At 43.4% G+C, this 15,418-nt stretch overlaps 2 protein-coding genes across 3 annotated transcripts in view; one reads left to right on the plus strand and one right to left on the minus strand.

The window, feature by feature from the left end:
- The window catches only part of PIGX (phosphatidylinositol glycan anchor biosynthesis class X), a 64,357-nt gene that overhangs the window by 23,962 nt on the left and 24,977 nt on the right, over positions 1-15,418 (plus strand). The gene's annotated exons all lie outside the window — the stretch shown is intronic.
- Positions 4,329-12,829, minus strand: CEP19 (centrosomal protein 19). Of its 2 annotated transcripts, none has more exons than XM_064268445.1 (3): positions 12,484-12,829; positions 9,008-9,453; positions 4,329-7,880 (listed from the first exon to the last, which is right to left on the minus strand). In XM_064268445.1, exons 2-3 carry the CDS (start codon positions 9,135-9,137, stop codon positions 7,519-7,521), a joined length of 492 nt encoding a protein of 163 aa, XP_064124515.1. In that variant the 5' UTR covers positions 9,138-9,453; positions 12,484-12,829; the 3' UTR covers positions 4,329-7,518. The 2 variants fall into 2 exon arrangements, with proteins under 2 accessions (XP_064124515.1, XP_064124570.1); XM_064268500.1 differs by having other exon boundaries at positions 11,071-12,829.

A 15,418-nucleotide genomic window follows, 5' to 3' on the forward strand; every position in this document is an offset into this window, starting at 1 on the left:
ACCTGAGGGAGGGAGGGAGGGAGGGAGGGAGGGAGGGAGGGAGGGCGGGCAGACAAACTGCCTCCTGGCTCCTCTCTAGGGTGACATCTCATCAGCCTGTTGAAGAAACTCAGGTCAGGCATATGAATGCCAAAAAAAAAAAAAAAAGTTGGGAAAAGATGAATTTGGATTTTAAATATAAAGCTTAATGGCATATCCTGCCATAAAATTTGATTTGGGGATACAGGTTAGTCTTAGTTCCATGATCTTGGAATTTGTATACTATGGCTTTATCAGGCTGATATAATTGTACTTCCTTGAATTTCTTTTTAGATTCTGCAAGAGGGAATGTTAAGTGAAGGACCAACCCCGCATCACCATACTTTCATTATCTGTCCAGTTTTTGTGACCATATATTTTTTTCTTGTTTACTTATTTCTCCCCACAAATATGAGAGTCCTGTCTGCCTTGCTCTCCTCTGTATCTCTGTTATCTAGAATAGCGCTTGGCACATACTAAATGCTTAAAAAAATATTAGATGAATATGTAAAGAATGAACCTAAGTATGACAGTTAATGTCTCCAGAAAACCTAGCATTTTAAACAGTTTACTTATAAACGATGTAAAGACTGAACAAGGCTCACACCCAGCACCCATGCTGGAGGCAGATGTAAGCACAAAGTTCAAATTATTAAAAAAAAAAAAAAAAGCTAACATCCTTCTAGAACCAAGCCAAAGCTACCTCTTGATAAATTAAAAAACAAATACTGCCCTCCAATGGTAGTTTATTTTTTCTTTTTAATTTGAGCTGCAACAGTTTAACGTCCTAGTTTCCTTAAGGTCAAATCATGGCTATCCACAATGGCGGAGCCAAGGAGTGGCTTGGGAGAGATTTTAAGATGCACAGTGCGCTGCTATAAACATTTGAGGCGATTTTTCTAGCCACTACCCTGCCTCCAGTTCTTCCAACCAGATAGCTGCCCCTGGGCACCTCTTATATAAAAATTCTGGAGGCCCACTGGTTAACCCGGCAGTGCCAAAGTGCACCTGCCCAGAGCCGTGGTGATGGTGGTGTCAGAAAGATCGTGACACAGCTTTCTTGCTTGGGACAGCTGGGACCCTGAGGGGGGTGACCCCTAATATGGTAATTATACTTTTCTGTCTGGCTTCTCAACTTGGCCTCTTCCTCTTTTGCCTCAAGCTTTCAGTTCTTTCCTGGTTCTTATTCCGAGGTCCTCTCATAGGTAGAAATATCTAAAGCAGAACATTTAAAATATGTCATCCCACTGGGTCAGAAAGCATGTCCCAAAAGGCTGAAAAGATGTTAACCTCCTTGTCACATGAGCTATCAAGAGTCAATGTATAATTTTCAAAACATTGAAAACATAATTCTCATGCAAATATGAAATGAACACACGGACAGGACTTATTAAGTCATTGCTGAGAGACCAGTATGATTGTAAAACTGGTTAAAGAATATTTTGAAGAGCTAAGAATTTACAGGGATTCAAAAAGACATGTTAGAATAAGATCGCTAGGTTACAAAGTGGTTAATATCCTACGGGGAAATAAACTATAACTTTCATAGTTATCTTCTCTGTTGGGCAGAAATCTTCAAGTGAACATGTAACTGCATTGTGTCTGGGCTCTAATCAAATAGTAAATAGCAAAGACAAACTCAGGTACATTGTCCTCGAAAATTAATAATCCTTGGGCAAGCTTTTAAACAGTGTTCCAACATGACATTAAAAAGATTCGTGGTCCTCATTCTTTGCCTTAATTTCTAAGTCTTGGATAAATTTTCTTAACACAAGTTTATATATTCTTTAAGGTCTTACCTTCTTCTTTCAGTCTTTTCCTTGTTTTGGAGTACGTTACCTGTACCTGTTGCTGTCGATTCCAACTCATAGTGACATTAGGACAGAGTAGAACTGCCCCGTAGGGTTTCCAACGATGGATTCGAACCGCTGACCTTTTGGTTAGCAGCCCAGCTCTTAACCAACGCACCGCTAGGGCTCCAAACTTCTCAAATAGTTAACAGTGAATATAAGAAAGAGAAAACATATATCTCTCAAAGTTTTTTTTTTTTTTGTTACCAGTTGGTAATTCTAATTTCAGAGTTCAGAGTGTTTGGTGGAGAATGGAGGGGAAAGAGGTAAAGTGAAGAGAGAAATTAAAGTTTTGAGAAAAAAAGGACTTTAAGGATTACATCAGGTTTATAATTTATCCATTCTATTTCTGTGGTTCATTGTCAGAAATAAGATACCTCTAAGAATAGAAAATGCATTTGACCAAAAATGTGGAAATTCTGCAGCACACAGTGAAGAGGGCCAATAGAGTCAATAAATATTTGATAATGGTGATGGCAGATTGCTGGGCTCTGATTAAAAATTTAAGTATGGAGGCATATGGTAATCTTGATGTTCTGGCTAGTTATGGCTACTCTTAACAAGGTCAAAAAACCAAAAACCCAGTGCCGTCGATTCTGACTCATAGCGACCCTATAGGACCAAGTAGAACTGCCCCATAGAGTTTCCAAGGAGCACCTGGAGGATTCGAACTGCTGACCTCTTGGCTTGGCAGCCGTAGTACTTAACTACTATACCACCAGGGCTTCCTAACAAGGTCAAGGGTAGAGAAAAAGGCAGTCTGAATGGAATTTGCTAACCGAAGAATTCTCTTATCAGAAAATAAAGGTTCCTGGATCCCTATCATACACTAGGGCATCCACGTTTAAGTTAGGAACAGGAAACATTTCGATCAGTTTGAAGAATACCCTGTCTTGAACATGACTACCAAGCTTTTGTTTTTCATGCTTCTGTTGGGGCATGTTTAGAAAATGTTTGACGTCTTTTTTTTTTCTAATCAAACCCTCCTAACCTTTTATTTCTTCTCTTCTCTTTTTGTTTTCCTTTTTCAAATGTCTACTCTTAACTCCATCCTTTTACACTTTCTTCTTCAAATTATTGATACAGTTGCCCAAACCACAGAAGCATTTTACACCTATGCAAAGGGCTTTAGGATCTGGCTGATTTTCTTCTCCTCCTTACTCCTCATCAGTGTTCTCAAGATTTTCCAACACCTGTGCTATTGCTCCTCCAGACCCCTGTGATTTTTACAAAACTCCGTAACTTTCTTGATCTTATGAACTTCCCTGTCAGCCTTGGTCTGGAAAGTTCAGATGCTAGCTGTCATCACCACCACGACTCATTAAGCTTCTGAGATCTCTTAGCTCGGCATTCTCCTTCTTTGACTCAGTTGCTTTAGGTTTTTTTCCAAGCTGACCTACCACAACTTGCCAGATTGGCCCTGTGTGACCTTTCCTGGTACTTTAACTCAGCCCCTCCCACTATATTCAGCTTCCTCTGGGTCCACAAGACACAATCCAGCCTTAGGTTCCAAAGTCCATTGCTTCCTGCTGCCCTTGCCAGCTCTCTGGCCTTCCTCTATCCCTTACATTTTGCTGGGTCCACTGTATCAACCTCTTCCCAGAGGTCTCTGAGATAGAGATGATCCCCACTAGGTTCAGAAATGGAAGAGGCTTGCTCCTTTGTTAACAGTTAAGAGGTTTTGAGCTGCTAGAAACAGAAAAACACCGATTTATATTGGTTTAAACAAAGAGTAAATTCATTATTTCATATAACAAAATGTCCAAAGGTAGGGCAGGTTCCAGGTGTAGTATGTCTGTGACTTTGTTTTGCTCTAATGACTGTTGTCACCCTCAGGCTGGTCACAAAATGGCGACAGTACTTCCAGGTGTCACATCCAGACACAACCAGGTCCAGAGCTAGCATAAATCCTTGCAGACCCCCCTTTACATCTCCCTTGGCCAGAACTGGGTAAGGCGCCCATCTCTAACAAATTAGACCACTGGGGTTGATTTAAACCAATCAGAATTTGCTTCTGGAGTTGAGACTTGTGTAGGAGGGGTTACACCCAATCAAAACTGGGCCTCTACCATATCATAGGGGTCTGGTGTGAAATGGTGAATGAAATAGAACGACTTGGTAGCCATACAATTTTTGAGCTTGAAGGTTGACTGTTAATTCAACCATTAGTACTCTCTTGTAAATCTGACCAAGGGAAGTACTTTTGTTAGTTCGTTTTTGGGAGGAGAGGTGATGAAGTAAAGGAGAGCCTTTTTAATTTGTAATCCCCGGATTTTAGTTTTTTTTTTTTTTAAATGATACTGTGTTTTAGGTGAAAGTTTACACAGCAGTTTAGGCTCCCATTCAACAATTTCTACACAAGTTATTCAGTGACACCGGTTACATTCTTCACGACGAGTTAACGTTCTCATTTCCGTGCCCTTACATTCATATCTTTGCTCTAAAAGTAACTGTTGACCGTTTGGTCTCATATAGGTGATTTTATTTTTTTAATAGTGCTTTAAGTCAAAGTTTACAAATCAAGTTAGTCTCTCATATAAAAATTTATACACACCATTCCACGTACTCCTAGTTGCTCTCCCCCTAACGAAACAGCACACTCCTTCTCTCCACCCTGTATTCCCATGTCCATTCAGCCAGCTCCTGTCTCCCTCTGCCTTCTCATTTCCCCTCTAGACAGGAGCTGCCCACATAGTCTCCTGTGTTTACTTGAGCCGAGCAGCTCACTCCCCACCGGTATCATTTTCTATCTTATAGTTCAGTCCAACTTGTCTGAATATTCGGCTTTGGGAATGGTTTCAGTCTTGGGCTAACAAAAGGTCTGGGAACCATGACCTCTTGGGTCCTTCTAGTCTCAGTTAGACCATTATGTCTGGTCTTTTCATAAGAATTTGAGGTCTGCATTCCACTGTTCTCCTGCTCTATTAGGGATTCTCTGCTGTGTTCCCTGTCAGGGTAGTCATCGGTTGTAGCCGGGCACCATCTAGTTCTTCTGGTCTCAGGCTGATGTAGTCTCTGATTTACATGGCCCTTTCTGTCTGTTGGGCTCATAATTACCTTGTGTCTTTCGTGGAGTTTTAGATTTTTGTTTGATTTCACATTCTACTTTTCCCATCTATCTTGAGCACACCCAATCTCACCTTCACAAAGATCCTTCTGCACACCTCTCCTTTTCATCCTAAATCCCTCTTTCCTCCCCAGTCTCACTCTAATCAGATTACTCTCGCTCATCCATTAAGGAGAATACTGGAATCATAAACCTCAATCTGCCCCGGCATCATAATCAGCCTTCTCCTGTTCTTTCACTTTCTTCAAAGCCATTCCTTTCCAGAGCTTCTGGGGAGCTTCCATGGAGTAAATACTGGAAAAGTGTTTATTGAATAAATGCATTAATTCTGTCCTCCAACCTTTTTCAATCTCCAACTCTGTGTGGGTTCGAGGAGGTGTTTACACATATCTTTGGCCCCTCTCGCTCCTTCTTAGAACAAATGGTCTGCAGACATCGATCCTATTCTATTTCTTCAAACAGTTTTATTGAGGAACAACTTATATACCTCAATACATACCATAAAATTGACCCCTTTTGTTGTTGTTGGCCACTATATGCTTACTTAGCACATATTACAGTGAAAACTATGAGAGATGAAACTTGACAGGACTGGCTACTCAGTTTCACCCATAATAAAAGAAGTGCAAATCAAAACTATGAGATACCATTTTTAAACTATAAGATTGGCAAAGATCAACACCTTTGATAACACCCTCTGCTAATGAACACATGGGAAAAACAGGTACTCTCATGTATTGCTGATAGTTTAAGTTGGTACAACCTTCAAGGTTTAAGTACTTGCATTGGCAAAATCCACTCCAACCTCATCTCCTACCATCTTCTCCCTTGCTCAATCTGTATGAGCCACACTGGCCTCCCTGTTCTTCCTCAAACACACCAAGCACACTCCAGCCCTAGAGCCTATCACTTGCCTTTCCCCAACACCCCTGAAATGCATATCAATATTTCCTTCACCTCCTTCAGGCTGTTTTTCAAATGTCACCTCCTCGGTGACGCCTTCTCTGATCACCCTATCTAAAACAGTGGCTCCCACCTCCTCTATTATTATTTTTTTTACCTTGCCTTTTCTTCAGAGCACTTATCACCTGACCCTATTCCGTATATTTATGTTTATTGTCTCTCCTCTTCAACCAGTCTGTAAACATGGTCTGCTATGTCCCTAGACCCTAGAACTGTACAGCTTAACATGTAGTATTCAATAAATACAGATCTGAATGAATGAATATATCTCCATGGAGGACAACTAAGCAGTATCTACTATAATTTAAAATGCACACACCCTGATTCAGTAATTCCCCTCTAGGCATTTATCCTATAGATACTCTTGCCTGTGTGCAAAACAAAGAATGTACAAAGATATCTGCTGTAGTATTGCTTGTAATAGTAAAAGGGAGAAACAACTAAAGTCAACTTTTAAAATAGTCTACATGTATACAATGGAGTACTACGTAGATATGGAAGGATCTAATTCTGAAAATTGCTACGTTTGGCAAATATATACCTGAAATGTGACCACCTTAAGTCCTAGTGACATCACTATAGGAATGGTCCCTTTAACAGGGCTTTTAATGGTAAAGAGAATGGCGATGGACAGGTAGAAAGAGTGAATAATTATTTTAACAGTTTCATTTACTGAATATTAATTTACTTGCAAAGAACATCAGATTTCTACCAATTAAATAACATTCTAGTAAGAAGAAAGATGTATCTGTGTACAGATAACCTGGTTAAGTAAAGGTTTAACAACTCATGAATAGGTCTAAACCGGCAGTACTGGTTGTATATACAACACGGGTGGAATTCTCATTTTACAAACAAGCCTCTTGTTTATGGGAAGAGGTTCAGGGTTTCAGAATATCTTTAGAATATAATCCCTGATACCTCATGGGGAAGGTCCCCTGCTGCCCATCAAATGACATGGACTTGCGGCAGCAGGGCATTTTGCAGGAGCACTCTCTACTCCAGAGTAAATACACATAAAATAAGTTAAACACTTATAAAAACATGATGCACACAGGTTAATTCCCTGATAACCACATATGCCTTCCAATCTTGTCAACTGTAATTTGCTTCCTGTTCCACAAATAAAACTTTCAATGTCCTGCTTCTTTACCATCATCCCTCTCCCCCTCTTCCAGTTTCTTTCACCTGGAATCCTACACAATCCTACCATTTCAAGGGCCAGGCCAAGTCCCATCTCTCCCACTAAAGGACAAAGTCTTCCCTGACTATCCAGTAGTGATCTAGGCTCTGACCCTCTTTGGCACATAACTGTCTTTATCAGGCACCTGGCTCTAATCTTTTTGCTGCCTGATATTGTTAATTAGCTTTTCTCAAGTTTTTGGCTTACCTTCCCATTAGATGGAGGCTCTTTAAAGACATATCCCTATACCGTTTTTCCTGTCTCCCTAGGCACCTACCTACACAGTAGATGCTCTAAATGTCCTGGTTTTGGAAAAGTAACATGGGCAACCCAACATATACATTTAGTATGCTTTACAGATTTTGCTAAACCAACCTATGTCCTCTGTCAACACACGGCGTCTCTGCCAACCCTATAAATTCTGGGAGCGTTTCGTCTCAGAACTCGTCGGCTGACTCTGTGTCCCAGCCACAGGACTGCAGCTGTTCATCCTGTGGGAACTCGACTTCAACGTCATAAACAAAGTCCGGATCATCCTTCTTCTTCTGATTTTTCTCAAAAAGTTCATCCATGACGCTCTTCCTTTTAGCAAGTTCCTTGTCATCTAGTTTGTTCAGGTCCTCCTCAGGATCAATGGTTCTTTCCCGTTGAACTTGTTCCATCATTTCCGCCAAACTTTGCCCCTGCAAGTAACCTCGTAAAAAAGTGAATAACTTCTCTAGCTGCCTCAGAGACACTTGTTCCAGGTAACTCTTGTGCCGTGGATTATTCTTTAGTTGCTCAGCGGCTCTGCTGCAGTCTAGGAGGGAGGAAAAAACAACTATATACTCCAAACACCACGTACACCACAAACTGCTGATGCACCACAAACTACTGCAAAACACAACAAAGACTCAGCACCCTGAAGGCATTATCTGCCATTATAGCCCAGTAGTTAAAAGGCTTTGTTAGAATAAATTATATTGCAGAATTATTCCTTTATATTGAGCTTTGAATTGGGTGGGGGAAGGGAAGAATGTGTGTTTGATTTCCTTAAGCTAAAATCACTTTGTGGAGATGTTAAACACTTTCAACTGGAGAAAATATCTGACAAGAAAAAATGGTGTTACAGCTTTTAGAGAGTAGTACTGGTACTAATAAAACACGAAGCCTATAAATAAAAAAAATTGAAGGGGGAGAAAGAAATTAGTATTATTAAATACTGCCGTCTCATTTAACACACACAACAATCCTGAGAAGGTAGAATTATCAAGGCTCTTTTACAGATTTAGCCCTTTTGTGACTGCTGGGATATAGTTTGTCCATCTGCTTTTTCCACCTCTCAGGTTCATTGGGAAGCTGCTTTCTCACTGACAGTGTGCATCCTGTCACAGGCAGAGACCTTCACGACTACTGAAACAAAAAAGAATGGGCGTGTGCTGCAAATTACTGTTTCTACGGGGCGTTGGATGAAGTGTGTGCATTTTTGGTAGAAGAAAGAGAAATACTGAAAATTTTTCTCTGGGATACCATATGTCCCTCTAGACCCTAGGGCGCATCCAGAGTAGAATTAGCGGGATAACGTATGTCCTCGAGACTCGGAGGGTAGGATTGTTGGAGGGCAAAAAAAAAATTCCATACTACCTACCAAAAATTCAGCATCACTCAATGATTCAGCATGCTTCCATTAATGAAAACACATGGTAGCGACAAAAAATTCAAAGCAGAAAATAACTGGGCCTTGCAAGGGCTAGGAACTGAAGCTCATTGAGAGTAGGCAATTTAGCAATGGTCGTACATCTAGTCTCTCGTAAAGTACTGATGTGAAATGAACCTAGGTCTGTCTAATTTGAGGGACATGTTACCTCATTGCATGAGACTCCAATTGTTTTTATTAAGTGATTTAGAGAATATTTAAGATAGGAGGCAAGATGAAACACAGGATACCTGAAAACTTTGAAAAGTTTCGAACTGGCATAATACGCTGGCGACTTTTTCCCTTGACTTCACCCTCATAGATTAAGATAATAGCTGGGGGCTTGAATCTAATTCCACATTTCTTGGCAGTACACATCATTTCTACATACACTTCAGACGAAATCAGAGGAAATCTGATGAAAATGTGTTAGTCACATAATGACTTCCTGCTAAAGGGAAAAAAAATTCAATTTCAGCTCAACTAGGCGTTGGATAAAACGGCCCCCTGCCCCTCCCCACTCTGTTCCCTGCAGTTCTGGTTCTCACCCATCTGTAGAGATGCATGCTCTGACTACGAAGCCTCAACACTTCTAGGGCTGCCCTGAAACTTTAGTTTGGCCTGGGTTATCCTCCGTCTGTTGGATGCCGACGAGTTTCTGGTTCACTGAGGGATGTAGGTTTGTTCACAAGTGAGCCTGGGAATGCAACGCAGTTTGGAAATCTTAGTGTACTGGACTTTTACCAAAGACTGTATCTGAACCCCTGAGTAGGCCCCAAAAACTGACCTAAAGGGTCTTTTTTATTTACCCACTAGCAAGTATGTACCAAGCACCTTCTACATCAAGGTACTGTGAGTGGTCACCTGAAACATTCTGCCCTTACAGGTTCACCAGACTTGATCTGTCTCCCTGGTCTTTTCTCCATCATTTTATTTACCAAGTTTTTTTTTTAATTACTTATTTAATCATCTGTCTTCCGTTCTAGTCTATAAATCCCATGAAGGCAGGGAATATATCCGTTGTTCACCACCATATTCCAGCACAATACCTGGAACACAGCAGGCACTCCATACATACCATTCAATTTGACGTATCAATATGAGACCTCGTACCTGTACCTCCTCTTAATGTTTACAGTCAATAAGCCTGATCAAAAAAGCAGACCTGGTTCGGAACTGGCCTCTACATATATGGGACAATAACGTTCACACAGCTTTTCTTTCAGCTGACTTGCCTCACTATAGGTTACTTTTTCGGTTCCCAGAAGCAGCACAGCTTTTACAGGTTAATACTTTCAATTCCCTCTTTCCTTCCCCACCTTCAACACCAAAATACACTTCATTACTGGGACTGCTTTTGATGCGACTCTGATATTCCCAGGAAGATCTGTAAATGTCAAGAAACTTTAAGGTGAAGTGGCATAGGGTGTTTATATCTTAATTAACTCAGTTCTGTTAGAGAATCACTATAGTAACTTGATTAAAAAAAATACTTAAATAACATGCGCCTAATTCACCTAAGTCCATTGTAGAAAGCTGGGGGGGAGGGGAAGAGGAGACATAAAATAATCAGCCGTAATTCCTTCTAGTCTTTTATTTAGACATACAATTTTATTTTTTTAAACTATGATATTTAAAAAATATATATATACTATCTCCTGCCTTTTAAATTTAACAGTCTATGTGATTATTGTCGTTGAATATTTTACTAAAACGCAATTTTTTATATGACTGTGTAATATTTTATCCAAGGAGTCCTGCTGGTGCAATGGTTAAGTGCTCGACTGCTAACTGAAAAGTCGGCAGTTTGAACCCACCAGCAGTTCCACGGGAGAAAAGACCTGGAGATCTGCTCCCAGAAACTAGGAAGCCCTATGTTCCTATTCTGTCCTACAGGGTTCCTGTGAGTTGTAATCAACTTGATGCAATAAAAGCAAGTGTTTCATGATGTTAGGTGCCAGTGAGTCAGTCCCGACTCATAGTGACCCCACAGGACAGAGCTGAACTGCTCCACAGGGTTTCCAAGGAGCAGCTGGTAGATTCAAACTGCCAATCTTTTGGTTAGCAGCTGTAGCTCTTAACCACAGTAAGACCAGGGCTCCCTTTGTCTTATACATTAAAAAAACAGTACCAGTTGCCACGGAGTCAGTTCCAACTCATGGTGATCCCATGTATGTCAGAATAGAACCATGCTGCACAGGGTTTTCAACGGCTGATTTTTCAGAAGTAGATGGCCACTGGGTGGGCTCGAACCTCCAACCTTTCAGTTAACACCTCTGAACCACATGAACTACAATCGACACATTATACGTACACGTTGTTGTTCTCAGTTGCCATCAGGTTGATTCAGACTCACAGTGACACCAAGTGTGAAGAGAACAACTGTGCTCCTCCATAGGGTTTTCAAGGCTGCGATCTTTTGGAAGCAGATTGCCAGGCCCGTCTTCCAAGGAGCCTCTGGGTGGGCTCGAACCTCTAACCTTTTGGCTAGCAGTAGAGTGCATTAAGTATCTGCACCACCCAGGGAATCCATAAATTTACCATAAACCTGACCTGTTGCCCCCAAATGGATTTTGACTCATAGCGACCCTCCAGGACAGACTGGAACTGCCTTACAGGATTTCCAAAGCTGTAAATCTTTATGGAAGCAGACTGCCACATCTTTCTCCAGCAGAGGGCTGGTGGGTTCAAACCACTGAGTTTTCGGTTAGCAGCCAAGCACTTAACTACTGAACCACCAACCAAAAAAAAAAAAAAAACCACTATGCCACCAGGGTTTCCACTGCACCACCAGGGCTCCTCAAATGTACCACAGGACGTGGGAATTTTCACTTAGTAAATTTGCTTTTTCAAAATACCGGGCTCTCTTTCAGAAACGCTGGTGGCATAGTGGTTAACTGCTATGGCTGCTAACCAAAGGGTCGGCAGTTCGAATCCACCAGGCACTCCTTGGAAAGTCTATGGGGCAGCTCTACTCTGTCCTATAGGGTCACTATGAGTTGGAATCGACTCAACGGCACTCGGTTTGGTTTTTTGGTTTGGGCTCTGATCTAATGCAATGATTCCACCTACCTCTATGCCCTCCCCCCCCCCTTTTTTTTTAAACAAATACTACTCCCAGTTCCCCTCACTAAGATTTGGTTTGTTAATAAACTTTCTAGCAGAAACAATATAAACTCTAGACACTTAAGCAAATGGCTGTACTCACAAATGGTATATACATACAATAGATACTCAATAATGCAGGGTTTTTTTTGTTTTGCTACAGACTCTTTAATTTTTATTCTTACGGAAGTAATACTTATAGTTTGTCTAAAATGTGAAATAATTCTGAGGCTTATAACAAGAAACTACTCTCCTTGCCCTTCGTCTCCCCATAGTAAGCCAGTTTCAATTCTTTTAGGTGTTTCTCCCAAAATTTATCACCATATTTCTTCATAATATGCCTATTCTGGTATTTTCCAATCTGGACTGGAGTCTTTTTATTGGATGCTTTCTAGGCCTGCTTACAGATTCAATTCAAGAAGAAAGACAACATATTTACTCTTCCTAACATATTTTTCTCCGCAAAGACCAATGACTACCGTAATCCTGGCAAGCATCCCCCACAGCACCTGGAAGTGTAAGGATTCCGCCAATGGAGACCCTCTGTGGGTGCACGGTCCTTTAACCATTCTGGGACGTTCTTCCTCCATGAGCCCCACTAGCACAAGGTTGACTTCCTTACCCCGAGAGAGGTACACAAAGTGCATCTCCTGCAGGCCAGCGTCTAAAACCACGAGGGGCTTCCTGCCCCCCAAACTGCAGCGCACCGAGGAGCCCCTGCTTAACCCGGCACTGGGGCCGGGCGGGGCTTGGCGGTGCAGGAAGAGGCGAAGGCCACGGCCCCGCCGACGTGACTGTGGGGTGAACTCCGCGGCAGGAGGCCCGAAAGCGCAAATCCCTGGAAGCGGAGGTGCAGGGCGTGAGCACCTCGAGGGGGCTTCCAGACTGCCCGCCCGGGGGCGGGCTCAGTGGTTTCCACAGCAACAGCCCGGGCCTACGTCACTGCGCTTGCGCCGCTCGTCGCCCCGCCCCGCCTCGGACGGCGAAGGGCGGGGCGACGAGGGAAGCGAATGAGGGGGTCGGACCTGCCGCCTCACGCGGCGCCGGAACTTCTGGGGTTCGGGGTTGCCGCCTGGTGCGACCCCTGAGGCCTCCGTCCCGGCCAGTACCTCCGTGGCATCGCGCGCCTGCAGGGGCGTGAGACGCGTGCTTCCGCCGTCCGCATTTCGTCCCTGCGCGCCTCTCTCGGCGCCCGCCCTCGGGCATCCTGGCGGCAGGTGCCTTGGCTGTCCGGGCGGTGGCCTGGCTGCACCTCTGGGCGGCGACCGGGTTGGCGTGCACGCCCGCCTCGGTCTCCGACGCCGGTAAGGGGAGGGCGGGGCCTGCAGCCGTGTGGGCGGGGTTTGAGGGCGGAGCGATGGGGCGCAGACCGGGAGGAGCCCTCTCCGCCCCTCGGTTTGCGAAGGTGCTTCCCTGCTCTCGGCGTGGAAGCCCGCAACTGTGGGGTGGGCTGGAGGAGGTAAAAAGAAAAAAGGTCGCGTGCCTTGCTGTGCCCGTACTCGTTGCTCTGTCGGCCGGCAGCTGGGCAGCTGGGTCTTCGGAGAGCCGGGCCTTGTCGTTCTGGGGCGGGACTGGCGGGGACTGTCACAGAAGCACGGCCGTGAATGAAGCATTTTGGGGTCCTCTTGCAATGCGTGCAGCCCCGACCACCAAAATCAGTAAGGCCTCAGCGCGCTGCACAGCGCGAGACTCCCAACCCAGAACATAGAGATTCTGAGGAACCGGCTAGTTTTGTATTTCAGGCATCTTTAATGGTAGACTGGCTTGGGCGAGGCTTTCTTTATGACTCTGGGCTGGGCGAGGGAGTTGATCACTGCTTTGGGCTCGAGTCCCTGGCCTGGAGTGTTGGGCTAAGTGCTGTGGATCCAGTCTTGAGCTAGATCTACATGGCCCCAACCCTGGTGCATCGGCAATGTCCTGGGGGAGACGGACACAATGAAGTGATAACGTTTGACGCAGCCCATTGCTGTCAGTGGATTCCGACGCCTAGCAGCCCTATAGAACAGAGTAGAACTGCCCTTACGGAAGCAGACTGCCACATCTTTCTCCCACATAGCGGCTGGTGGATTGGAACCGCTGACTTTTCGGTTAGCACAGGGCTTCTCGGCGTTTGACACGGGAAGGAAAGTCAGCACAGACTAGCATCTGCCCATCAGCGCAGCTCTGATTTTGTGTACTTTACATATTGTTGTTCATTGCCAGTTGGGTAATTCCCACTCATGGTGACGCCATGTGCTGAGAAGACAACTACTCCTTAAGGTTTTCCAGGGTGTGACCTTTCGGAAGCAGAAGGCCAACCAAGCCTTACCTCTGAGGCCCTTCTGGGTGAGTTTGAACTGTTGACCTTTTGGTTAGTAGTCCAACCCTTAACCACTTGGGCCACCCAGGGCCTCCTGTTTTACATATTAGGTTTCCAAATTTATTTGAGAAGAGGATTTAAGAAGCCAAAAAAAGCAAAAAAAAATTTAACACAATTGGACTTGGTGATCTCTAAAGACTCGTCCAGCACTGGCATCTTATGACTAAAAAAGGTACAATTTTTAGAGCCACTTCAGGCCACCACAACCAAATAAAGTAATACTTAATAGGAAAAACCTTGAAGATGAATTCAGGTGCAAGTTTATTTTGAAAATGGAACTTTCGCCTTAAAAATGACAAATAGTACTAATGGACCACAGCTACCACAGCCTCCATCAGACTGAGTCCAGTACAACTAGATGTTGCCCAGCTACCACACTGACTGCTCTGACAGGGATCACAATAGAGGGTCCTGGACAGAACTGGAAAAAAACAGAGAACAAAATTCTAACTCAAAAAAAGGTCAGACTTACTGGCCTGACAGAGACTGGAAAAACTGAAAGTGTGGACCCCAGACACCCTTTTAGCTCACTAATAAAGTCACTCCTGAGATTCACCTTTCAGCCAAAGATTAGACAGGCCCATAAAACTAAAGATTAAAGGGGCACACCAGCCCAGGGGCAAGGACTAGAAGGCAGGAGGGGACAGGAAAGCTGGTAATAGGGAACCCAAGGTTGAGAAGGGAGAGTGTTGACATGTTGTGGGGTTGTTAACCCATGTCATAAAACAAGATGTGTACTCATTGTTTAATGAGCAAACTAGCTCTGTAAACCTTCACCTAAAGTGTAATAATAATAATCATAATGACAAACAGTATTTGCTATAAAAACCCGTTGCCATCAAGTTGATTCTGACTCATTATGACCCTATAGGACAGAGTAGAACTGCCCTGTAGAGTTCCCAAGGAGCGCCTGGTAGATATGAACTGCTGACCTTTTGGTTAGCAGCTGTAGCTCTTAACCAGTATGCCACCAGGGTTTCCAGTATTTGCTATACTGTTTGTAAATTAGTCTTCCCACCATCTCATGGTTATGTGATTTACTACTGTGGTATACATGCCAATAGAATCTAAGCCTATCAATCTGACTTGGTTTTTCTAATTTAATTTATAAGTAGATATAAGCCCTTGCTCCCTAAGTCATCTTTGTTAAACTTAAACATGATGAAGAAAAGTCTGGTTTTGTACAAGAGATAGATAA

Source organism: Loxodonta africana, chromosome 1 (assembly GCF_030014295.1).
Source record: "Loxodonta africana isolate mLoxAfr1 chromosome 1, mLoxAfr1.hap2, whole genome shotgun sequence".
NCBI classification, from domain to species: Eukaryota; Metazoa; Chordata; class Mammalia; order Proboscidea; family Elephantidae; genus Loxodonta; species Loxodonta africana.

What these genes read in the sequence shown, in the direction of transcription:
- CEP19 (XM_064268445.1), bottom strand. Translation starts at nt 9,137, where the DNA reads ATGATGTGTACTGCCAAGAAATGTGGAATTAGATTCAAGCCCCCAGCT. An exon ending in AAACTTTTCAAAGTTTTCAG is followed by an intron (nt 7,881 to 9,007) that starts GTATCCTGTGTT and finishes CCTCCCTCCTAG; the next exon opens with ACTGCAGCAGAGCCGCTGAG.